Raw genomic sequence first — 25,233 nt, forward strand, 5'->3', positions numbered from 1 at the left:
TATACCCTGCTACTCTCTTTCTCGAAGGTGGGAGAAGCTTCTGGAAAGGTTCTTTGAAGTGCATAGAATTTCCTGACCACCCCTGCCCTAGCTCCAAGCTGGCTGCAGTGACAATGCAGGGTTGTTAGCTGTTTGAGTGAAGGCAGAGAACATGCTATTCAAGCATAAGTGGAGCTGTTCTAGTACGGCCCACCCATCTTGCCAGTAGATAGCCCATTTAGGCACACCTAATCCCTCTATTGTGTAACTGTCTGGGAGGAATTCACTAACTCTATATGTCAGCTACACCCAGTAATGCAACCCATGATAGGCTGCATGTACAAAAAAGCTAAGGGATGGAACATGCCAACTTTCTAAAAGTGGCATTTTCAAAATTGTAATGAAAAATCTGACTTTACCATGAAAGAGGGTTTACCATAAAATGTTTATTGGCATGAAACATAATATATTTACCTACTCTCAATTAGGAATTACAGCTTATTAAATGTACTAAGGAATCCCTAATGTTATCCTATAGGAGGGGCGGGCCTCATAGTAAAGAAACATGAATTTGGGAGTTTTTCATTGATAGGAAATGTAAAACTTAAACATACATTTCCAACCTTTAAATTACACAGCACCATGACCTATGGTCTACGTAGGGGTGACATATATGTTTTAAAGGTCTACTTAGGTGGTTGGCACAATAAGTGCTCCAGGCCCAGTAGTGGCATTTAATTTACAGGCCCTGGGAATGTGGTATACCAGGGTACAAAGGACTTACAAGCAAATTAAACATGCCAATTGGGTATAAGCCAATTTAACCATGGTTATGGGAGTAAGCACATGCACTTTAGCACTGGTTAGTAGTGGTAAAATGCATAGAGTCCTAAGAGCAACAAAAAGAAATTCAGAAAAAAGTAGAGAGTAGGAGAAAAATGTTTTGCGGGGGGACCCTGCAGAGAGGGTCAGGTCCAACATGCATTTTATTACATACACTTGTACGTTTCTGCACACTATAGGTTTTAAAGATATTTTGATAGATGGTATTTTTGGTGTATGACATAGCGATAAAAGAAAATAAATATTTTTCTGTGCAATATTAAGGCACAAATAAAATTGTACAACTATATTGTTGTAATCATTATTGGGTCACACTAGTGTGTACAATGCCAAGTCTGTGGCCTCGTGCCTTCACTTAATGGACTCCTTGGAGCGCCCACCAAAGATAGCTGCATAATTCACTTTTTTAACCCCTTTTATTGAGTATTTTGACATTCAAGTTCAATAATGCACATTCCTAGTGATTGTTCCTGTGCAGCTTTAGTTTGGCTATAGAGCATATACTGTAGTTAAAGCAATTTAGCACCTTTGTTCATCCCTATGCACTTCGGATTCCCCAAAAGCCATCTGACTTAAACTTTACAATACAGACTAATACAAATAGCAGGACGGGCTTTAAGGCAGTGCGACCAGTGCAACCGCACTGGATGCTGATCTGGTTGGGAGGGCGCTGACCTCAGGGGGGGAGCTGTGTTCAGCAATAACTTACAAACCTTGCGATCTAAAAGCACCTGCTGAAACGTTGCTTGTGCTTCTGGCCTTCAGGAAACAATGAAAACATCAAGATAACTCTTGTGATTAATATTCTTGCTAGAGAGAGAGATCAGAGTTTTTTTTCTAATGACAGTTTTGACTCGCCATAAAGTAGCGCACGGGGTTAACATACCTGCTGGAAAGAACAGATCTGTATTTTGTGTGGATAGCTGAGTGAATTAGTAAAGCCAGCCTTTACCAGCTCTTTAAAACAAATGAAATGTATATGAGAGAGGAGCTCTGGAGGGATGAGGGGCACTTTTGCCTGGTTGTAGTGAGGGAATCCGAGGAGGTGGTCATGGGGTGGAGTGTCCCAAAAAAGACTGTTGCACAGCGTGCCACCAGCGCTAAAGCAAGCCCTGTCAAATGGTAAATATTTTCATGTATGCATAAAGGTGTCTTTTACACAGTTTTCTCCTACACCCATGCAGAGGCATGCCTACATGATCACTGTGGCCTTGAGCAACCGCTGCCCTACACACAAACCATAACAAGTCCCATATAGTTTAGACTGCACTCACAGACTTTCCATTAATTCTTACACCTGAATCTAATATTATTCCTCATTCCGTTTCACTTCAACTTGTACATTGCCACAGTGACAAAGCATGTGAAGAGCACAGCCCTTTTTTTTAAAACATTTGTTTTATTGAGTTACAACATTGCAGCAGTGGGGCATAGGTCATATACATACATAGGTTGTTGTCCAAAGAGGGGAGACTCTTGTTCATAAGTGCAGAAATAAAGGAGGAAAGAGAGATAAAAGAAAGAAAAGGCAAATAAGAACAAAGCACGTGCAATGGCACTGGGACATACCATACAGCATTTCTGCATGTTTCAAGCATATGCTGTGGAGGAAAAAATTGAACAACAAGGCACTTGTCCAAAAAAAGGTAAACAAGTAATATATATGTAGATAAGGATACACATAATATACAAATAAATTAAAACTGAAAAGAGCACAGCCCTTGACCTCACTCATGACATGGGCACATTCAATACATAGGCTACATGAGAAGCAGCCACTCTTCCATTCATTGCACTCCCACAATAGGGCCTTGCTTACCATCAGAAAATATGGTTTGGTGCCTCGCCAGTAGGAAGAAGCGTTATATAACTGCAACTACAGTAAAATGCAATAAGTAACAGTAGAATACAGCTGCTCAGCTCTTCAGGGTTTTCAGGAAGGACAGATTGGAAGTCATTTGCATGCTTTGAGCTGAAACTGGGTGTGAATGTATGGCCAATTCTTGTTGATGGCACCAAAGTCTGAATTGAGGGGGCATATTTAACAAGTAGTTATGCCACCCTTCCCACGCATCCACCTATGGATTCTGGTGCATTCCAATATTTACCACTACTGGTAAACCCAGAAATGCATTGACATACTACACCCCCCCAGGTGAGGCGTAACAAGGAGAAATATCTTTATTTCTCCTCATATTTGGCTCTTTCTATGTGTGCAGCATCCTGCAGCACACACATAGAGAGAGGGAAATGCCTCGGAGCTTTGTGTTTTGTACAGGAAGGTGACAAATGTTCAACACTCCACGTCTATAATGTGGATTATTTTTATTTTAACTTCCTCTTCCTTGATCACATGTGTTCCATATTTAAAATTTTGGAGTACACTACATTCACATACCTAATAGACATGCTACCTGTGCCTCCCTCACCCTCCCTAGATGGCTTCTTCTTGCACAAAAACAATCCTGTCTGCAACGTAGGCACCATTGCACCACAGCGCAATGGTGCCTACATTAGAACTAGGCAACCAATAGGTGCTGGAAAAGGAAAAGAAAGGAATGTGCCGTTTTATGTTAAATACAGCACATTTCTGCCCATTCCCTTTCACATAGCAAAGGAAGGTGACTCACTGTACTGCATGAAATATTGATAAATGTGCCCCTTGATTTAGTAAAGTGTCCCAAGCCTATGTTATCCACATTTGCTAACCTTTAGCGGAAAGTTTCATGTTGAAAAGCAAATCTGTGTGGTTGCATTTTAAGGTGCTTCCTGAAGTGCAGTTAGGTTCCTTTCTTACTTCTGTCTGGAGAAAAATACCTCCCAAGCTATGGGATATTCTGAAATGCAAGGTTCGCTTGTGAAGTCAGTGACCGATCAGGTGTGAGATGGCCAATTATAAGGTCCTGACAGGATTGTAATGGCCTGCTCACTTTTGCAAGTATACCCTTTGCTTCTAAAAGCCTGATGCAGGTCAAGGATATTTGAAATAAGTTCTTCAGCTCCACCAGGAACCAGTGGAGAGAAGTGAAGTTTGATTTCACATGGTCGTTTCCCTAGGATCAATTGTATTCCTGTGATCTTGTTCTGCAAATCTTGCACCATACATATTTCTGTGTGTGAGCCAGATGAAGGTTACTTTGCAATTGTACAGGTGATCTAGCATCATGGCTCTTGCAGATGCAGCTGAAGGTTTATGAGGGTGCACAATGTCATTTTTAGAATTAGCAATTAGCAATGGATAGGACTTTAAATTAGTGCTGTGCTTAGATGAACAGTCTGCACCAGGTTTTAACTAGAGGTAGCTGTCCATGCTCACCTATGAGCAAAGTGAATAGAACATGCAAAACAGGTGAAATTACTATTTGAGGCTGTTACACCACATTCATTTAAAGAAAGGTTGTAGATCAAATGCAAATATCTATTGCAATGTAGGTAAATGTGCAATTGTGGAAACTAATAAAACTGCAGAAAACTGTTATAATGACTTACACAGGATTGTGGTGTCCAAGAGTGTTTCCAACACGAACCTCAGCTCCAATCAGTCGGGTTTGGCAGCAGTCCTTCCTGCCGTATACTATAATGGACCCTATTCTTCGGGACTGCTTCAGATCCACCATCCACCAGGGGGACATCTGAAGCTGTGTGTGGCTACAGGAGGATTTATGAAAGTCTCCATCAATCTCTCCATCGATGGCACGTGAAGCTGTAGCCCATAGATAGCCAGCATGCCTTGAACTTTGACTGGTGCTCCCTTTCCGTGCTAGGTTCTTTCCTGAAAGAGTGATGGGAATCAAGTACTTTGACACAAACACAGTCCTCCATGCAAACCACATCCACAAGTTCTAGGAAAACTTAATTAAATGTTCTGGGAAAAGAATGAGAAATATTATACAACCATACAATTATGTGACTTGTGCCACAGTTGATGCAAGATAAAGAGATTCTAGTTGACCTAGGAAAACATACATGTTCAATAGCCCATGAATTCCCACAAAGATGCAGGTCAAATCAAAGGTTCAACTTCATCTTGCATAGACAGCCAGCACTTGGATGTACGTTGGACTCATGTCTAGTACAAAAATATTTAAAGTTAAGGGAACAGGAAGGGGTAGAAAGAAACTTCTCCCAGTGCTCTTAGTGTTTTGGAAGAGGTACTGTATACATGGGCCACAGGGCAGTTATGGTTCCAAACTGATGGCTGTCACTGTTGACTACGATTTCAGTGCTGCTAGAGCACAAGAGGAACTGGGTCATAATTTGCTGACATAATAATCCAATTATTCTAGCTGACACAGCACTGCCTTTATTATGATCAATACACTTTGAAACCAATCCACAAAAGTATTTATGAGAATGGGAAATAGTGTTCAAAGAGTATTCCTGCATGCCTTTGTGAATCAACTCTTTATTCCTAAAAGTGCACATAGGGTGCAGCCCTTTTTGTTTGTATTAATTGTCTATGAATAATCCATGAATATTTCCATTTTTTATGTTTTGAGTCTAATCAACAAATCTATGTAATGGTATGTAAAAGAGTACAGACTTTTAAATTGCTTTGAGTATTAGCATTTTCCCATTCATGTTGATGGAGCTTGGAATGTGCTTTGCCTAACATCAATGTGGATGCCTTGGTTAAACAAATTTCCATTCCTTCTCCCTCTCTCAAATTCATCAATGGTGGCACAATCGTTTCCAAAACCACAAGTAGTTCACTAAATTTGGCACCTAGTAAGCATGCATGACATGCTTTAAACAGTATTGTAAATAATACAACTTATATAAAAATCTCATGATTGTTACTTATCATGGATTGACTCATTTAGTCCTAATACCTCACTACTTTTAGAATATGTGTTCACTGGTATTTTATAGGATTGTCTAGATTCTCAATAATGACATCCTAATCTAAAGTAAAGAGTGCAAGTACGTTGAGGCAGACAAGGTATATATAACAAAGGGGGTCATTACAACATTGTCGGTAAAAGCCGCTTCCTGCCGTGCAGAAGACCGCCAACACACCGCCGAGGCCGCGGAATTCCGCCACTGTCATTATGACCCACAGCTCGGAATCCGCCAAAATCCAGACACCCACACAAGCCCGCCACACCAAAGGTCAGTGATAAACTGGCGATAACAAAACCTCCACCGTCACGCCAACACCCACAAACCCTTACGTCAACAATTGCGACAGAAGGCCAGAGAGAGACACCACCAGAAATAACACTAGCATCCACAGGCACCCTACACCATCACTCACACAACATCCAAGCACCTCACACAACACCTCACACAACACACCTCTAAATATCACCCCACACATCACAACACACACCATCCCACACATCACCCACACCATCCCATGGCCCCGCAAAGACCTTCCCCTGTAGGTCGTTCCACCTCTTCCTGATGTCATCCCGTGTTCTTGGGTGCTGTCCCACTGCGTTGACCCTCTCCACAATTCTGCGCCATAGCTTCATCTTCCTAGCTATGTTGGTGTGCTGCACCTGTGATACGAATAGCTGTGGCTCTACCCGGATGATTTCCTCCACCATGACCCTGAGCTCCTCCTCAGAAAACCTGGGGTGTCTTTGCGGTGCCATGGGTGGTGTGGGTGATGTGTGAGGTGGTGTGTGTTGTGATGTGCAGGGTGATGTTTAGGGGTGTGTGGTGTTTTGTGTGTAGATGTGTATGTGTGATAGTGTTGTGTGCCTCTGTTTGCTGGTGTTGTTTTTGCTGTGCTGTCTCTCTGGCCTTCGTCAAAATTTCTGGTAGTAAGGGTTTGTGGGTGATGTGGGCGGGTGTTTTATATTGTATTGGGTATGTGGGAGTGGTGTGTGTATGTGTATCAGGTGTGTGTATTTGGAATTGTCCAATGTGGTAGTGTTTTGTAAATGTGTGTGTATTTTGAGCGCGGCGGTGTGTACCGCCAATGGAATACCGCGGTTGAAAGACCGCCGCGTGGATTCGTGGGTCGTGATAGTGTGGGCGTAATCCTGTTGGCATGATGGTGTCAGTTTTGTTATCGCCTGTTTATCTCTGACCTTTGGTGTGGCGGACTTGTTTGGGTGTCTAGATTTTGGCGGATTCCGAGCTGTGGGTCATAATAGCTGTGGCAGAATTCCACAGCGGTGTGTTGCCGGTCTTCTGCATGGCAGTAAGCAGGATTTACTGCCAATGTTGTAATGAGGGCCTCTATTCTGGCTTGATTGTTGTTTTCTTTCTTTTTGATCCTATTGAGAAACGTTTCTTTCGTTTTGATTTCCTAGTGAAGATGTAGGTGTCAATTCGCAGATGTGTAAAGTCAAATGTAGTGAAAGGCAGAAGCTCAATCCATAATTCAATAATCTTGCTTGATTTGATGTCAGTTGGATGAATGAGATGGTAAGGATCAATGGTTTCTCCTTAATTTTGTTTTCCTAATCAGGATCCCCTCCCACTATGTCTTTGTATAGCCCCTTCCTTTCACTCCTGTCCATCCTGTTTCTATATTTCCTTTTTCTCAATTCATGTGCTTGCCTCTGCTACCGAATTGTGTTGTCATGTGGAAAAGGCTAATTTTCCTTAAAAAATCCAATCTCTAATGAGTTACAGTTACCTTTCTTATACTGAACAAAAGTTAAAGTGACAGTCTAGTTAGATAAAAATGTCAGCTAAAACATAACATTTTAAACTAAAACAACACTGAAGTTCACTAGTTATACTTGACTAAAGAAATTAATTAACTCATGCCCCTGCTATCGATAGTGTTGTAATTTCAGATGTCATCAGTCAACAATTATGTCCTAGAACATTTAATGAGTGATGTAATATGTGAAGTCATAAGCAGTGCATGTCAATATTCTTTGTAATTCCTAAGGGTTACCAGCTGATGACATTATCAAACAGGACCGCCAAGTATGGTAAAGAGGAGGTTGCCCCAATCCAGGAGGCTTTAACTGTTCAGAATGTCAAGTTTGCTTGCAAGGGACCATATTCCATTATACAGGGTTTAGTTTGGTTCCTAGCCAAATCCAGCTGGGACATTAGAACCAGGCTCTAACAGATATTTCACCCCATTGATATATAAAGTAAAGTGAAAAGGGGTGAGCATGCAGCCCTGTTGTGTTTCCCTATCCAACATGATAGGCACATGGTTTCCCCATTTGGACCATATCTCACACTAGCAGGGACATTGACATGAAACTATCTTAAAAAGCCTAAATGTGCATATCAGTTCCCAATTCATTCAGGCTACCTCAGAGTATTGACCAGTTAGTAAGGTGAAATGCGGACCTGAGGTCCATGAATGCCAAGCATAGATTTAATCAGAATGTACAGGTTAAGTGATTGCTCAGCTGTGCTGAACCTGGGACAAAAGCTGTACTGCAAGTCAGACAGAATACTTTCTACCGCAGTCCATTTTTCCAGCAGATCTAAAAGGTCTCTACCAGACTTTTGCAGTTGAGTCAATAAGTGAGATCTGGTGGTAGCACCTGGGTTAGTCATTATCTCACTTATTACTTATGAAAGATTGCAACAATGACCGACTGAGACCAAGACTGCGGCAGGCCGCACTTTGCAGCATTTCTCATCACATTGGTCAAAAATGCGTCCCAAAGTGGCACAGTTATTATCATGAAAATTAATCAACAAACCAAAGCACTTGACAGTGTGGTGAATACAAAGAAGTCAAAGTAATTTTACCCTCAAAAGCAACTGCCACTAAGGTAAGGAGCCCCCACACTCTTGTTCTACTGGAGTTTGAATCAATGGCTGGGGTATGATAGAAAGTATAGCCATTGATATGAACAGGACACAACGCCCATGTCTCTTGGAAACAAATCAGGTCATACCCTCTGATCCGTTGTACCCAGTGGGGATTATTTAACTTTGCACTTAACCCAGCAATATTCCAAGAGGCCACATTACCACTTATGTGCAATACAAGTGAAGCAAATACCACTAAAGCCTCCTCATTATCGTTTTCAGTGGTATTAAAGCATTCATTCACTATCAGCTGGGATAGATTGGCAGGTAAAAATCCTTCAGTAAGCTCCAAACAGGATAAAAGCTCCACAGATAACATACCATCAAGTCACGCAACAACATGAAGTTCAGCCAAGGGAGCAAATCAGTTGGCAACAGTACATTGAGAAAAAGGAGCAGCAAATTTATATGGAACTTGGTGTTGAATAGTTAATGATTGTAAACATATAGGGGTACTGTCTTGATTGAACTGCAAGAGACAAAAGAAGAGTTAGGGTGCCTCATGTAATTTGGGGCTTGTTTTATTGGCACATAAATTGCTAAATTTATTTCACAAAGAGAATATTCTTAAGCACGTTGTACTGTTATTGCTGATAATACTCATGTTGCATATGGTACATGGTAGTCCTATACCTATTGAACTAGGTGGCTTCTACAAAACACAGTTTAAATCTGGACACTGCACAGAGGTATTCTCCACTAATTGTTGTCCCTGTCCTGTGACTGTGTTGGGGTTTGGGTGGATCACAATATTATTTTGCTTGTGTGGTTGTGAAAGTTTCCCTGGCATGCCATTTAATTTCTGTTGATATGTTAGGACAAAGCTGTATTTCTTCTCACTTTGTTTTCCTTGCTTGGGGAGGAGACCATTACACTTACATTTTTGAGTATCCTATGTTACATTTAGATGAATCGTTGAGGTACACACCTTGTGGAGTCTGTGTTTCACTAGTTGAATTCACAGGGTCTTTGTCCAAAAGAGTGCCCTCCAGTATTCTAAAAAATATTATCATCCCTTTTTGATTGAGGTTCATGTTGTAATATAGATTATGCATGTGGATTTCAAGACAGTAGGCAATGAGTATATATTTTCCTTCAGATCCTTGTGATGCACTGTTTGTAGGGGGATCTGCGGTCTTGCTTTTGTAGAAGGCTAGGGAGAACTATCATTGTGTTTGGTCTAGGTAGTCTCACTAATAATTCCATTTATTTTAAACTTTTTGTAGCTGGTGTGTTTTAGATGAGTGATCAGATAGTGAGGATCACTGCGGTCTTCTATTACCTATCTTGCTGATTTGATTGTGCTTCATTGTGTTTCCTTGACACCTGGTTAGTAAGCAATTCTCATTTTAAATGTATGTGGTTTTTTGTAGCCACTTAGGTAATTTCTTGCAGTGGCCTCCTGCATCCTTCTGCAGGACCACCCTTATGCATTCAAAATCTTTCTTTTGAAGAATGTTTTTTATGACGGTGCCAGACAATGTAATCACAGACACTTTTGGTCTAGTTTTTGCTACTATGTCCCCTCTAGGAACAGCCCCTATGATGTACTGCATCTGTTTCACATTCTCTCTTACACTTTACCTTGATTCTCAGACCATTGTTTTTTGCCTTAAGTTCACTTGTATGGACTTTGAAGCTCTCACATATACCCTTAAGCTCAAAGTTTGATTCTCTGAACTGATCTTGTAGGTATTCTAGTACCAGATTTACTACCTATATAGTTAATGAGCTGTGTTTTGTCAAAGAAAAGGAGAAAACTGCAGTGCATCTATTAAGATATGAGGCTGTTGCTCTTTCCTCTAGAAATTGCTCCACTGTTGAATCTGCCAAAAGGGGCCTACTATTTTAGTGAAAATCCCTGTCTTCAAATGTTGGTAGATAGGAATTTCCATTAAAACCCTTGGGCGGTGCCAAAATAATGCCCAGGTCTCACCAATGGTGTGCTGCCTTGAAGAACAGTATCTCACAGAGCTACTTTGCATTACTTCAGGCAATTTTGAAAAGCAAATTGTGAAGTTGACATTATTCTTCAATGAACAATTAGCATTAAACCCATTATCTGGCTGTTCACTTCATATATCAAATGTATTCACATTATTTTATATGAAATAGTAATATTTACTTTTGACAAGTATGTTTCTTTTTCTGTAAACTTCAATATCAATATAAATGTATTTAAACATAAAAGAGATATTTAGTTGTACTTTTCCTATTTTACTATCACCTGGTTGGTTGGATAGATAGCAGGGCATCCATAGTACTAATATTTAGCAATAGAACACCAGTAGTAATTAAATGGTAGGTGAGAGATGGTGAGCTGGATACAGATGTGCACTGTATATAATGATTTGCCCTCCATAGTTTCAAACATAACATAATAGGACTTGAGTGAGCATTAGATTGGGGTGGCGTAGCCATTCTTCCATCATTTGTTTTCTGTGTTTTTCTCCAAACCTAGGTTTTTAATCGTAGTTCCCAAATAAATATAAATTGCAATGTTCTGTTATATAAATATTTGGACTAATTAAAGGATAATTAAAAGTTACCCAAAAATGTTACATTTTGTGACATACTTTCAAATAAATGTATTTAGCTGAAAAGAAACATTTTAATTTTTTTAAGTTACTTACATATATTGAAACATTTTAGGTTTGACAACAACTTTTGCTAATGAATGGGACAATTGGCTTAGATTTCAAGTTTTGTCAAATTAATGTCCAAGACTAGCAATCCAGGTTTCTGGACACATAACATGATAACATGTTGCCCTTTATCTCAGAAGTTTAGCCCTATTTTAGAATAAAGACAGTTTGTAACAAATCATTGCTTTGTTTACCTATTTGGCCAGGTAAAACACTCCCTGCGCACACAGCACCACAAGCTGTGTCCGTGTCTCCTCCTCCCCGCCCTTGCTGCTTCTAGGGATCGAGGCCATCCTGGACCTAATACGCTAGAGTGTTCTCTCTGGCATTTTTGCAATCCTTTCTGCTTGTTTCCCTTTTCTTTGCTTTCTACCTTTTCTCAGCTTTTTTCACTCATTGTTTGCCTTTTCTTGGCTTTTTTCACTCTTTGTCTGCCTTTTCTCCACTTTTTTCACTCTTTGTCTTTTCACCTTTTAACTTTCGGGCCTTTTTCGCCCTTTTTTACTTTCCTAAGTTCTGCGCCTTTTTTCCCCGCTCTCTCCCGCTGCCCCCACCCCCGCTCCCCCATTCGCCCATGCCTACTGCCTCCCAGCTGCTCTTCCCTCCCCTCTCCCTTCTTAATGGCGGTCGCGCGCAGCGGGTGCGCCGTTGGCGCGCCGGAAGCATGCCAGAGGCAAGCCCGTCTGCACCTGTCCGCGCCTGGACCGCACCGAGTGCCAGAACCCCTGGACCCTGCAACAGCCACTTCACCAGCCTCCGTTACGATGCCAGCACCCTCCTCGCACTCCACGCCGGCCGAGACACCACCTGCTTCCAGGCCACTCCGAAAAACACACACAGACCCTTTTCCTGCCACAATTGCAGCTTCACCTGCGTCAGAACCCATAAACCTCCCAGGACCAAGACCAACTACCTCGGCTGCATACTCCTTAACACTCGCTCCGCACGCAAGCACGCCATCGAGCTCCGGGACCTGCTCAACTCCACCACCCCAGACGTAGCCTTCCTAACCGAAACCTGGTGGAACGACTCTTCAGCACCTGACATCGCCATAGCCATTCCAGACGGGTACAAGATCTCCTGCAGAGACCGCACCAACAGAACCTGAGGAGGTATAGCCATCGTCCACAGGGCCACCCTTGAAGTCAAGACCCACCTGGTCGACTCCCTCAGCTCCGACGAACTTCTTCACTTTCAAATCCACACCGACCCCAACACTACCCTCAGAGGAACACTCATCTATAGACCGCCTGGACCCAGGGCATTGTTCAGCAATGCCATCGCCAACCTTGCCAGCACCCACGCACTCGCCTCCAAGGACTACGTCCTCCTCGGGGACCTGAACTTTCACCTCGAAAACAATAACAACATCAACTCCACCACCCTGATCAACAACCTCGCCAACCTCAGCCTCAGACAGCTTGTCAACGCACCCACCAACACAGCCGGTCACACTCTAGACCCCATCTTCTCTACAAGTGACCACGTCATCTTCAATCACACCACCGAACTCTACTGGACCGACCACCACTGCATCCATTTCACCTTCAAGAAACAAACCAAACACCACCTCACCGAGCAACCACCCCGACGAAGCTGGAGCAAAGTCACCGAAGAACAGTTGACCAACGCCCAAGCCCTGAAACCACCCACCGAACCCACCAACCCTGACATCGCCTCCCACAACCTCAGGCTATGGATCAACGACTGCGCCAACCGCCTTGCACCACTCAAGAAACCCTCCAACAACCAAACCAACATAAAAGCTACCTGGTTTTCCAACGACCTCCAAGCCTCAAAACGCAACTGCCGTGAAACTCAAGAAGAAATGGCTCCACAAACGCACACCCAACAACCACACAGCTATGAAGGACGCCACACGCAGCCATCACCAACTCCTCAGGCTAGCAAAAAGATCCTCCTTCAAAACTTGCCTGGAGAACAATGACCACGACTGCAAAGAACTTTTCAACATTGTGAAGGAGCTCTCCAGCCCCAGCTCCACCGTCAACGTCATCCCCCCTCCCAAGAACTGTGCGACGCTCTAGCCACCACCTTCCACCGAAAGATCGCTGACATCCACAACAGCTTCAACACCTCCACCATCTCTAACACGCCTGTCCCGCCCCCCCACAAACTCCACCCGCACCAACCGTCTGACCACCTGGACCAGCATCAATGACAACGAAACTCACAAGACCATGAACTCCATCCACTCCGAATCACCATCAGATCCCTGTCCGCACCACATATTCAACAAAGCAGACACAGCCATCGCACCACACCTACGGAAGGTCATCAACATCTCCTTCCAAGATTCCCGGAAAGCTGGAAACACGCCGAAATCAACGCCCTACTCACAAAACCAAAGGCGGACCCCAAAGACCTGAAGAACTTCCGGCCCATCTCCCTGCTCCCATTCCCGGCAAAAGTCATTGAAAAAGTCGTCAACACACAACTCACCCGATACCTCGAAGACAACAATATCCTCGACTCCTCCCAGTCCGGCTTCAGGCGAAACCATAACACCGAGACCGCCCTCCTCGCCACTACAGATGACATCAGAAGCCATCTCGACAATGGAGAAACATCAGCCCTCATCCTTCTAGACCTGTCAGCCGCATTCGACACAGTCTTCCATCACACTCTGAAAAACCGCCTCCACGAAGTAGGGATCCAAGAACAAGCCCTCAACTGGACCACATCATTCCTCTCCGGAAGAACCCAGAGAGTCTGCCTCCCCATTCCAATCCGTAGCCACCAACATCATCTGCGGCATACCACAGGGCTCATCCCTCAGTCCAACGCTGTTCAACATCTACATGGCCCCCCTCGCACAAGTGGCCCGTCAACACAACCTCAACATCATCTCCTACGCCGACGATACCCAACTCATCCTCTCCCTCACCAAGGACCCACACACTGCCAAAACCAACCTCCACGAGGGCATTAAGGCCGTCACTGACTGGATGAGAAGCAGCTGATTGAAACTGAACTCGGACAAAACAGAGCTTCTCATCCGTGGGCCCAGCCCCTCTGCCTGGGACGACTCGTGGTGGCCAGCCTCGCTGGGTACCCCCCCCGATACCAACCGACCACGCACGAAACCTCAGCTTCATCCTCGACTCATCCCTCTCCATGTCTAAACAAGTCAACGCCATCTCCTCCTCCTGCTACAACACCCAACACATGCTTTGCAGAATCTACAAATGGATCCCAACCAAAACAAGAAAAACAGTAACTCAGGCCCTCGTCAGCAGCAGGCTTGACTACGGCAATGTACTCTACGCAGGCATCCCGTCCAAACACCTGCAACGCCTCCAACTCATCCAAAACGCCTCCGCCCGACTCATCCTCAACATCCCCCGCCGCAGCACACATCACCCTCCACCTGAGAGACCTACACTGGCTCCCCGACGACAAGAGGATCACCTTCAAACTCCTCATCTACGCACACAAAGCACTCCACAACACCGGACCAGCCTACCTGAACAACAGACTCAGCTTCTACACCCCCACCCGTCAACTCCGCTCAGCCAACCTCACCCTCGGCTCCATCCCCCGCGCCCGGCACAAATTCTCTTTTGGCAGATCCTTCTCCTACCTCGCCGCCAAGACCTGGAACACCCTCCCGTCTGACCTAAGACAGATCCAGGACCTGCTCACCTTCAGGAGACACCTTAAGACCTGGCTCTTCGAGCAGTAGTATCACCCCCCCCATCACCTTGAAACCCTCACGGGTATGTAGTGCGCTTTTATAAATAGACTGATTGATTCATTGATTGTTGAACAGACAGATGCTGTGCATTGTTTGGTATTTCCTGAATTGCATTTAAAAATGAGTCAGACGGACAGACACTTATTAGAGAGGCTATGTCCAAATGTGAATGTTCAGTTTCAAGACAACTTTTGTTCCTGCGTCCAACCCTTAGTAGAAAGGGATACCAATAACACTGCAGCTCTTCTAATACAAGTTTCTGATCCAATAAAGCATTTTTTAGGAAGGAGACCTACCCATATTTTCATTTTATTGGAAATTGTTAGAAATGGGGTCTTTGGTTGACAGTCAGGTTACCCCCTGTTCAAGCAAGGACCCTCACTCTAGTCAGGGTAAAAGAGAATCACCCTCAGCTAACCCCTGCTTACCCCCTTGGTGGCTTGGCAGAGCAGTAGGCTTACCCTCAGAATGCTAGGTGTAAAGTATTTGTACCAACACACACAGTAACTTAATGAAAACACTACAAAATGACACCAGTTTAGAAAAATAGGATTTATATATATTAAAACAAAACAAGACAAGTTATGAATTGTTTTAGATTAAACTCAAAAATAGCGCTTAGAAACAAAAATGCTTAGATGAGATGTTAACACTGCGTCGTGACGGAGTCGTTCCCAACAACCCGACACCAGCGGCGCCGGGCACGGAGTCATGTAGACCCCCAAGTACAGTACCTTTGGTGAAGAGTGAAAACAAGCTGATGCGCGAAGTCGGGGATCGCGGCGTCTGTGTGAAACGTTGAATCCACGCACTTCGAGCGGTATCGGTCACGACGTGGTGCGGTTACTTCTACGGAGTCGTGGACTTCAGTGGGACTGCAGCGGCGTCGGGCCTGCGAACAACGTCACGTTCCAGCGAAGGTCACGGCGTCGGTGCAGGAGGAGTCACCGGATTCAGCAGCGGCGTCGGTCCGGAGTCGTCTGAAGTAGATTTCCTTGGATGTCTACCAGCTTTCCTTTCAAGGGCCAAGGGACTGGATCGGGCTCCACTTGTCGGAGCAGGAGTCTCTCCAGAGACTCCAGGTGCTGGCAGAGAGAAGTATTTGCTGTCCCTGAGACTTCAAACAACAGGAGGCAAGCTCTAACTCAAGCCCTTGGAGATTTCTTCACAAGATGGAAGGCACACAAAGTCCAGTCTTTGCCCTCTTACTCTGGCAGAAGCAGCACTGCAGGAAAGCTCCACAAAGCACAGTCACAGGCAGGGCAGCGCTTCTTCCTCAGCTATCAGCTCTTCTCCAGGCAGAGGTTCCTCTTGGTTCCAGAAGTGTTTCTAAAGTCTGTAGATTTGGGTGCCTTTCTTATACCCATTTTAGTCTTTGAAGTCACCTTTCTTCAAAGGGGACTCACACCTACTTGTGAAATCCCGCCTTGCCCAGACAAGGCCTCAGACAAACACACCAGGGGGTTGGAGTCTGTATTGTCAGAGGCAGGCACAGTCCTTTCAGAGGAGAGTGACCACTCCACCCCTCCCTCCTAGCAGAGATGGCTAATCAGGAAATGCAGGTTACACCCCAGCTCCCTTTGTGTCACTGTCTAGTGTGAGGTGAAAAACAACCCAACTGTCAAACTGGCCCAGACAGGGAATCCACAAACATGGCAGAGTCACAGAATGGTTTAAGCAAGAAAATGTTCACTTTCTAAAAGTGGCATTTTCAAACGCACAATCTTAAAATCAACTTTACTAAAAGATGTATTGTTAAATTGTGAGTTCAGGGACCCCAAACTCCACATGTCCATCTACTCTCTAGGGGAATCTACACTTTAATCATATTTAAAGGTAGCCTCCATGTTATCCTATGAGAGAGACAGGCCTTGCAACAGTGAAAAACGAAGTTGGCAGTATTTCACTGTCAGGACATATAAACCACATTACTATATGTCCTACCTTATCCATACACTGCACCCTGCCCTTGGGGCTACCTAGGGTCTACCTTAGTGGTGCCTTACAGGCTTTAGGCTTGGCAAGTGGGCAAGTGGGCTTGGCAAGTGGGTACACTTGCCAAGTCGAATTTACAGTGTAAAAATACACACACAGACACTGCAGTGGCAGGTCTGAGACATGATTACAGGGTAACTTGCGTGGGTGGCACAACCAGTGCTGTAGGCTCACTAGTAACTATTGATTTACAGGCCCTGGGCACCTATAGTGCACTTTACTAGGGACTTAACAGTAAAACAAATATGCCAATCATGGAGAACCAATTACATACACATTTTAAACAGGAGCACTTGCACTTTAGCACTGGTTAGCAGTGGTAAAGTGCCCAGAGTAACAAAAACAGTAAAATCAGAGTCCAGCACACATCAACAACTTGGGGAACAGAGGCAAAAAGTTAAGGGAAACCACGCAAAGGATGAAAAGTCTAACAGAAATGATGCACACAGTAAATCTATTACAGCATTATTTAGGATGGAATAACTCGGTCAGATTTAGAGTTTGGTAAATGAGGGACATCAGCTAACATTTGACAGATGTTTCATCCACCCTATATACAGAGCATTGATGCCATTCAACTCCAATTAGAGCAGACAGAACACCCACTGCTTTTTGGCAGATCTATCCAGCTGCCTTAAAGCCATAGCTCTTTCACAGGTACTATTAGACCCCCAGATGTGAACTTTGAGCGAAATGTGTCATTTACAAACTTGTGACTGCATCTATGTTGCACCGGCTCCTTTCTGATAATGTAAAGTTTGCAGTCTTGATGGATATATTGAAGAAATATTAAGAAATAAGAATAAAACAAGGTTACTAAGGAATAAGTGGCGAATTTAAGATCGGGCAGATCATAGCAATATGACCTTTGAGTCGAGTGAGCACCTGGCCATAAAAAGAAGTCAGAGTATTTGATGTGACTCCGACCATGAATAAATTATGCCCACTCCCTTGAGACAAATTTACTAACAGAAGATCTGGGTTCCTGATGAAGGCTATGTAAAATGTTTGCAGTCACAGGACAGAGAATTCTAAGGAGCAATAGGTAATGATTGATTATTCTACTGTTGAGCTGGGTTTTAATGATTATATTGATTACAATTGAAAATATTAAATAAAATAAAAATATTTTTGATAATAAATAACATTTGTTGAAAAATGTACTGCAAAGAAGTGTTAGGATCTTTATTGTATGTTGGTACTTTAATCTCCTGACAAAAGTGATATTAGTCCCCACACATGCATGTGTGGATGACTCAATTACAATGTCACACTGTTTTTCTTTTTAATGTTTAATGATTAAATCCTGCAAACAAGTTAATGGATTCCTTTTGGTATTTGCTTACCACCAGGTTCTGGAAAACAGCTCTCAGTTTCTTGAATTGTTACCCCAAGCAAAATAATCAGGGCAGCCAGCATTCTATGGGAGAAAAAGAATCACATGGGTGAACATATAATATCTGATCCCACTGATCACAATCCTCTCCCACACTATAATTTAAGAAATAATACCATTAATCCATGTCAGCCATCAGCTCTGGACTGGCTCCTTATCAATTCTGCCCTGGTTACTTATTGGTAATCTTCATACATCGGAGTCCTGATCTTCCTTGTCTTTCTACATAATGTAGGCAGAATTTATCTAAATTATCCTAGAATAACTTGATTTTAAGTTGGGAAACCACACTGCTACAGTCCATCCCTTCCTTTGAGCAATAATGAGCACCACCCATAACCAGAATTGTAATTACAACGCTTGCAGAACATAAAGGCCCTCATTCTAACCCCAGCGGTCTCAGACTGCCGGGGCCAGGGTCGGCGGGAGCACCGCCGACAGACCGGCGGTGCCCCGCAGGGCATTCTGACCGCGGCGGTTTGGCCACGGTCAGAAAGGGTAAACCGGCGGTCTCCCGCCGGTTTACCGCTGCCCTTAGAATCCCCCATGGCGGCGCAGCTTGCTGCGCCGCCATGGGGGATTCTGACACCCCCTACCGCCATCCTGTTCCTGGCGGTTCGCCCGCCAGGAACAGGATGGCGGTAGGGGGTGCCGCGGGGCCCCTGGGGGCCCCTGCCGTGCCCATGCCAATGGCATGGGCACGGCAGGGGCCCCCATAAGAGGGCCCCGCAAAGTATTTCAGTGTCTGCTAAGCAGACACTGAAATACGCGACGGGTGCAACTGCACCCGTCGCACCCCTGCAACTCCGCCGGCTCAATTCTGAGCCGGCGTCCTCGTTGCAGGGGCATTTCCTCTGGGCCGGCGGGCGCTCTTTTGGAGAGCGCCCGCCGGCCCAGAGGAAATGTCTAAATGGCTGCCGCGGTCTTTTGACCGCGGTGCGGTCATTCAGCGGCGGTACCTTGGCGGACGGCCTCCACCGTCCGCCAGGGTCATAATCAGGCCCAAAGTGTTCATCTACCCTCCCAAAAAATCTAGGACTGTGACAAGGGAGATGTTTTGTGACCCTCACCAGCTGATCTGGATAGTCAGTATATTGTTATCCGCTGATGTACTAATGGTCGATAGCCTCATTATCGGGGTCTTACCTCTACCAGCAGGGAGAATCTCTTAATGTAGACATAAAGTGGGATCTGTGAAAATGTGAAGTGAAATAAAATTACCTCCTATCCTGAAAAGGTGCTGTTTTTTTAGGAGTGAACTAGGGTAGGGGCAAGATTGACAGAAGTGGGATGTGATAGTGATGGATAACATATCCTTCAGATCTTTAAAAGTAGTCAACATGTTTCAGCCTACAAAGGTCACCACCTTTGTTCAGGACCTCACTCCAACTGAAGTTGGAAAATTATACCGTGTAGTCACGGATGAAGGAGCCCCATAGGATGCGGGCATGAGGTGGGACAATTGCCTGCACAGAGATCTAAAGGAGTTCCTCTCTTACTACGTCCTCCACATCCTGCAAGGCTACCAACATTGGTGCTAGGCAGCACATTGTGCCTCAGTGTACACAGAGAGCAGGAAGCCCCTATATATTGGTAAATATGGTGCATTCCTGCCCTATCCCTTTTACACAGCTTAGTTGCTTTGCTGCATTGCATGACATTTTGGTAAAAATGGCCCTGAGTGGCTTACTCAATGTTTTCTGATTGGAAAACTAATTTTCTGAGGTCTTGACCTGCACCTAAAATTTTCAGTCACTAAGCAGTGGCCAGCTTGCAGGAACAAGATGTCAGTTTTGGACCCTCATCTCAAGTTTATGCAATATATTGAATAATCACATGATACTTCGACCTGTGATGTAACAAGATGGACAGCCCCAAATAATATGCTGCCAGTTGCCCTCACCCTCTTTTAAACATCTGAAGCATTTCAATTGTATCTGGGGGTTAATCTTGTTTTAAAAAACTGGTGTTCTGAATAGCAGCCACTTAGGGCCACATGTACAAAGAGTTGGAAAAGCGATTTCCAAATAGTGATTTTATTCAAATCGCTATTTGTTAATCACTATTCCTTATGTATGAAACGTTTAGTTTCATACTTGCAACTCCAAATGGATTGCAAATCAACTTACCTCATGAATATTATTGAGGTAGGTCACGTGTTGGGACCCATTAGGAATGCCTGCCATCACAGGGATGGTGGTCTGCTTAAAGGAAAACGGGATCCATTTAAACACTAAAATATTAAGGCCCTCGTTACGACCCTGGCGGTCAGTGATAAAGTGCCGGTAATACACCGCCCGCCAGGGTGGAAACAACAAATGCAAAAAGAACAGTTGATGGACGGAATGTAGACCAAATCAAACATTCATCCCCAGTAACATATCTGGGTTTAATCCATCAGTTTTTTTGCTCACCGTGCCATTCCAGTTTGGACCCAGCCATATGCAAATCAGTCTTGACCCTGTTCCCCATGGGAACAGTTCAGCCCAAACTGCCAGGCCAGGTCCTCCCTGGACCAGAAACAAGCATCCTGAGACCGGCTTCAGGGTATCTCCCCTCTTCAGCCAGGCTAACTTGAATCTGGCGACATAGTGAGCACGGGGGTTGAAACAACAGTTACCACGGCGGTAGCCGCCAACAGCCAGGCGGAAGACCACCATATTATGACATGCCAAACCGCCACCTTTTCCGGGCGGTACCAACGCTATCAAAAGCCTGGCGGAAACAGAGCTCAGAAGTCAAAAGACTCACCATTGGAGACACAGGAAAGAACCATGCCGCCATGGAAATCAGAACTGCAAGTCTTTCCGATGACCTTCTACTTTATGCTCCACCATGAACACCAACGCCGGCAAAGACGACGACGGTGAGTACAGCCGCGTAACACACAAGGGAAGGAGGGAGGAAAATGAGAATGACACACACACGCACCATACACACCCCAGACACACACACCATACACACAACCAGCTGCACCAAAAAAACAATTTATCCCCATAAATCGGCTGAATAATGCAAGGACAACAGGAATTGACTAAAGTGATTGTAATAAGATCAACATCAAAATTCATTATTCGATTTTGCAATCCAACAGATATGTACAAATGTACAAAAAAGGGACACAGCCCAGTCCTCAGTTCACATGTGCCACATGGCAAAGTCCCAGGCCCCACTCATTCCCTGCACCAATACGGAGCGAACACTGCAGGGGCATCAGTGGGCAAATAGGCAGGCACCTCAGGGGAAGGGGGGATACCTCAGCCGGATGCAGAAACAAGACCACTGGTTCTGGAGGGGACAACATGCTCTGTGGTCTTTGTCCTGGGGAGTGCAAGGCCACTGTCTCTCAAGTGGGTGACTTGCCTACTGGTTCTGAAGGGGGGCAACATGCCCTGTGCTCTTTGTCCTGGGGAGTGCAAGGCCACAGTCTCTCAATTGGGTGACTTGCCCACTGGTTCTGGAGAGGGCAACATGCCCTGTGCTTGGTCCTGGGGAGTGGAAGGCCACAATTTCTCAAGTGGGTGACTTGCCCACTGGCTCTGGAGGGGGGAAAATGCCCTGTGCTCTTTGTTGTGGGGAGTGCAAGGCCAAAGTCTCTCAGGTGGGTGACTTGCCCACTGGTTCTGGAGGGGGAACATGCCTTGTGCTTGGTCCTGGAGAGTGCGAGGCCACAGTCTCTTGGGGGGGTGAATACCCCACTGGTTCTGGAGGGGGAACATGCCCTGTGCTCATTGTCCTGTGGAGTGCAAGGCCACAGTCTCTCAGGTGGGTGACTTGCCCACTCGTTCTGGAGGGGTCAACATGCCCTGTGCTTGGTCCTGGGGAGTGCAAGGCCACAGTCTCTCGAGTGGGTGAATAGCCCACTGATTCTGGAGGGGGCAACATGACCTGTGCTTTTTGTCCTGGGGATTGCAAGGCCACAGTCTCTCGGGTGGGTGAATACCCCACTTGTTCTGGTGGGGGCAGGCCGCACAGCAGCCCATGGAGGCTGGACCATATGGTGTCCGCCTGCGGTGACGGCTGCAGTGTGGTGGTGGTAGTGGGAGGATCCTGCTCAGCCCCTGCACTCTCCGATGGCTGCACTGTGGTGGTGGTGGTAGTGGGAGGCTTCTGCTCAGCCCCTGCACCCTCAGATGGCTGCACTGTGGTGGTGGTGGTTGTGAGAGGCTCATGCTCAGCCCCTGCACCCTCCGATGGCTGCACAACCACGGCTGGCAGTGGAGGCTCTGTGACAGTTGCTGGTGCAGGCTCCTTCCCCTTCCTGCTGGATGGTGCAGGCTCCTTCCCCTTTTTGATGGCTGGTGCAGGCTCCTTCCCCTTCCTGCTGGATGGTGCAGGCTCCTTCCCCTTTTTGATGGCTAGTGCAGGGTCCTTCCCCTTTCTGTTGGCTGGTGCAGGCTCCTTCCCCTTTCTGCTGGCTGGTGCAGGCTCCTCCCCATTCTTGCTGGCTGGTGCAGGCTCCTTCCATTTTTTGATGGCTGTGCAGACTCCTTCCCCTTCCTGCTGGCTGGTGCAGGCTCCTTCCCCTTTCTGCTGGCTGGTGCAGGCTTCTTCCCCTTCAGTATTTGTGGCCTGGAATCCTTTCCACCACAAGTAGGTGCTGATGAAACTGGGCCCATGGACTGTTTGGCTGAGGTGCTTTGCTGGGTTCTTGATACCCTGGCCATACGTGCAGGACGAGGGGGAAGGGGAGGGAAGAGGTCAACGGTGGAAAGGAAAAGCTTTTTAGGGACATTGGGGCAGGAAGAGGGAGAAGTAATGGGAGTGGAGGATGAGGGAGCCCTGACCACTAGTGGATGCTTACAAGCTAGGGAGGCAGTAGTTCCCCTTCAGACTCTTGGCCACCAGAGGACATACGCTGCTATGTCTGGCCTGGCCTAGGGGCACCCACTGACAACCACCCACCACCCGGATACCACCCCTTCAGCCATTTCTTTCAATGAATGCCACTGTACTCACCCCCTTGTGGCTGCTGTGATGCCCTCAAGCACCCATCTAGCTCTGGATAGGCCACCGCTAGTATGCATGCCATCGGGGGGGTCAGGGTTCGAGATGCACCCCTTCCTCGTTGGAAGGCCATCCCCAGCTGGGCCTCCGCAGTATTCCGTGCCCAGCGTCTCAGGCCTCCCACCATTTGCAACAGTGGGTGCTCTCCCTGCCATAGACCCCCAGGGGCCGCACCTCCATGGCGAAGGCACGCCATATACCCATCTTTTGATGGGTGCTGATCTGCAGAGGCAATACAGACCGGAGAACACCATTAGACAAACAGTCCAGCCGGTCACACAAATGACCCACCATACCGATTTCCATCACTATTGGCACACACATAGCCCAGCACTCAATGTGTACCCAGCCAAAAGGACATCCCTCCCCGCTTATACGATGCCTTCACACACACCTCCATACATTCATGCCACATGCATCGTGCATACAGTGTACTCACCTGTTGGTCTGGAGGCCCATACAGCAGTCCGTATTGGGGTAGGACCCCATCCACCAGTCTCTCCAACTCCTCTGAAGTGAAGACTGGGGCCCTTTCCCCGGTCACACGGGCCATGGTAGGTTCCAGACACAGGTCACAGCAACACATGTAGTGTAGGTCCTCTCCTATAGAAGGTCAGGAAACAAGTGAGGAATCAGATATAAAATGGCAGCCATGTCTGCGGCGGTGCATACCGTCACCGCCGGCTTAGATCACCATTGGCCACTCTACCCCATAGGGCTCAATTTTAACCAATGATGAATTGCCCGGCAGTTCCTGACTGCCTCCCGCCACGGTGCACAACGTCTGCGGCATTACCTCACTTCTACCTGTCCCTCCACACAGGAGAAGCGGACACCATTTCACTGGGGAGCAGGCCTATGGAATAATGCTGCATCACAGGAGAAATAGGCACATACTGGACAAATCACACTGACCCATTACTTGTTTACGGATTGCAGACTACTGTTGTGGCTCCATTGTTCAGTTTGTGACAGCCTCCTCACTCATTTGTCCCTTAGATTCCCACCGTTGCAGATGAATAGGAGATGGAGACATAGCCCTGTGTACAGACCCTGGTGGACTTGGCTACACTGGAGGACAGGCACATAATACTCACCTATAGACTGGACATGGCCACAATTATAGAGCTGTGTGCCCAATTGGAGCCTGACCCGATATCTGCTATCTGTCATCTGACTGAGATCTCCCCTCTTATACAAGTGCTATCAGTTCTCCATTTCCAGGCAACTGGTTCTTTCCAAGTGACAGTAGGCTTGGCAGCAGGAATGTCACAGCTAATGTTCTCAATAGTGCTGACAAGAGTGTTGTGTGCCCTGATAAAACACATGTGCAGCTACATTGCATTCCCCCAGGTTGAAGATTTGGCCACAGACAAGGCTGTGTTTTATGCAATGGGACACATCCCCAATATAATTGGGGCAATTGACGGAACACATATTGCATGTGTCCCCCCGCCAGAATGAACAGGTGTTCAGGAAAAGTCAGAGTTTCTACTCTATGAATGTGCAGATGTTGTGCTTGGCCGACCAGTATATCTCCCACGTCAATGCTAACTACCCTGGGTCGTTGCATGATGCCTTTGTCCTGAGGAATAGCAGCATCCCAAATGTGATGTCCCAACTACAGAGGCACAGGGTCTGGCTAATAGGTGAGCCCTGGTTCCCAACCAGTATATGCTGGTGTATGGCTATGATGTTGGACACACAGGATAGTGTGTGGCTAAATGTTGTCCCTCAATATTTGCAGGTGACTCTGGTTACCCAAACCTATCATGGCTGCTGATCCTGTGAGGAATGTTAGGACAAGGGCAGAAGAAAGTTGTAATGAGGCACATGGGCGAACCAGAAGGATAATTTAAAGGGCCTTTGGCCTCCTGAAGGCCAGGTTCTGGTGCCTCCATCTA

General features: G+C 45.9%; 1 protein-coding gene across 1 annotated transcript in view; it reads right to left on the reverse strand.

The window, feature by feature from the left end:
• The window catches only part of LOC138282978 (fucolectin-like), a 78,097-nt gene that overhangs the window by 22,189 nt on the left and 30,675 nt on the right, over positions 1 to 25,233 (reverse strand). Inside the window, exons 2-3 of the mRNA XM_069221068.1 lie at positions 18,273 to 18,346; positions 4,312 to 4,594 (exon numbers count right to left, since the gene is read on the reverse strand). Of these exons, the coding sequence (XP_069077169.1) occupies positions 4,312 to 4,594; positions 18,273 to 18,346 (357 nt within the window). The remainder of the gene's footprint in view (positions 1 to 4,311; positions 4,595 to 18,272; positions 18,347 to 25,233) is intronic.

The sequence above is a fragment of the Pleurodeles waltl genome, chromosome 2_2 (assembly GCF_031143425.1).
Source record: "Pleurodeles waltl isolate 20211129_DDA chromosome 2_2, aPleWal1.hap1.20221129, whole genome shotgun sequence".
Lineage (NCBI taxonomy): Eukaryota > Metazoa > Chordata > Amphibia > Caudata > Salamandridae > Pleurodeles > Pleurodeles waltl.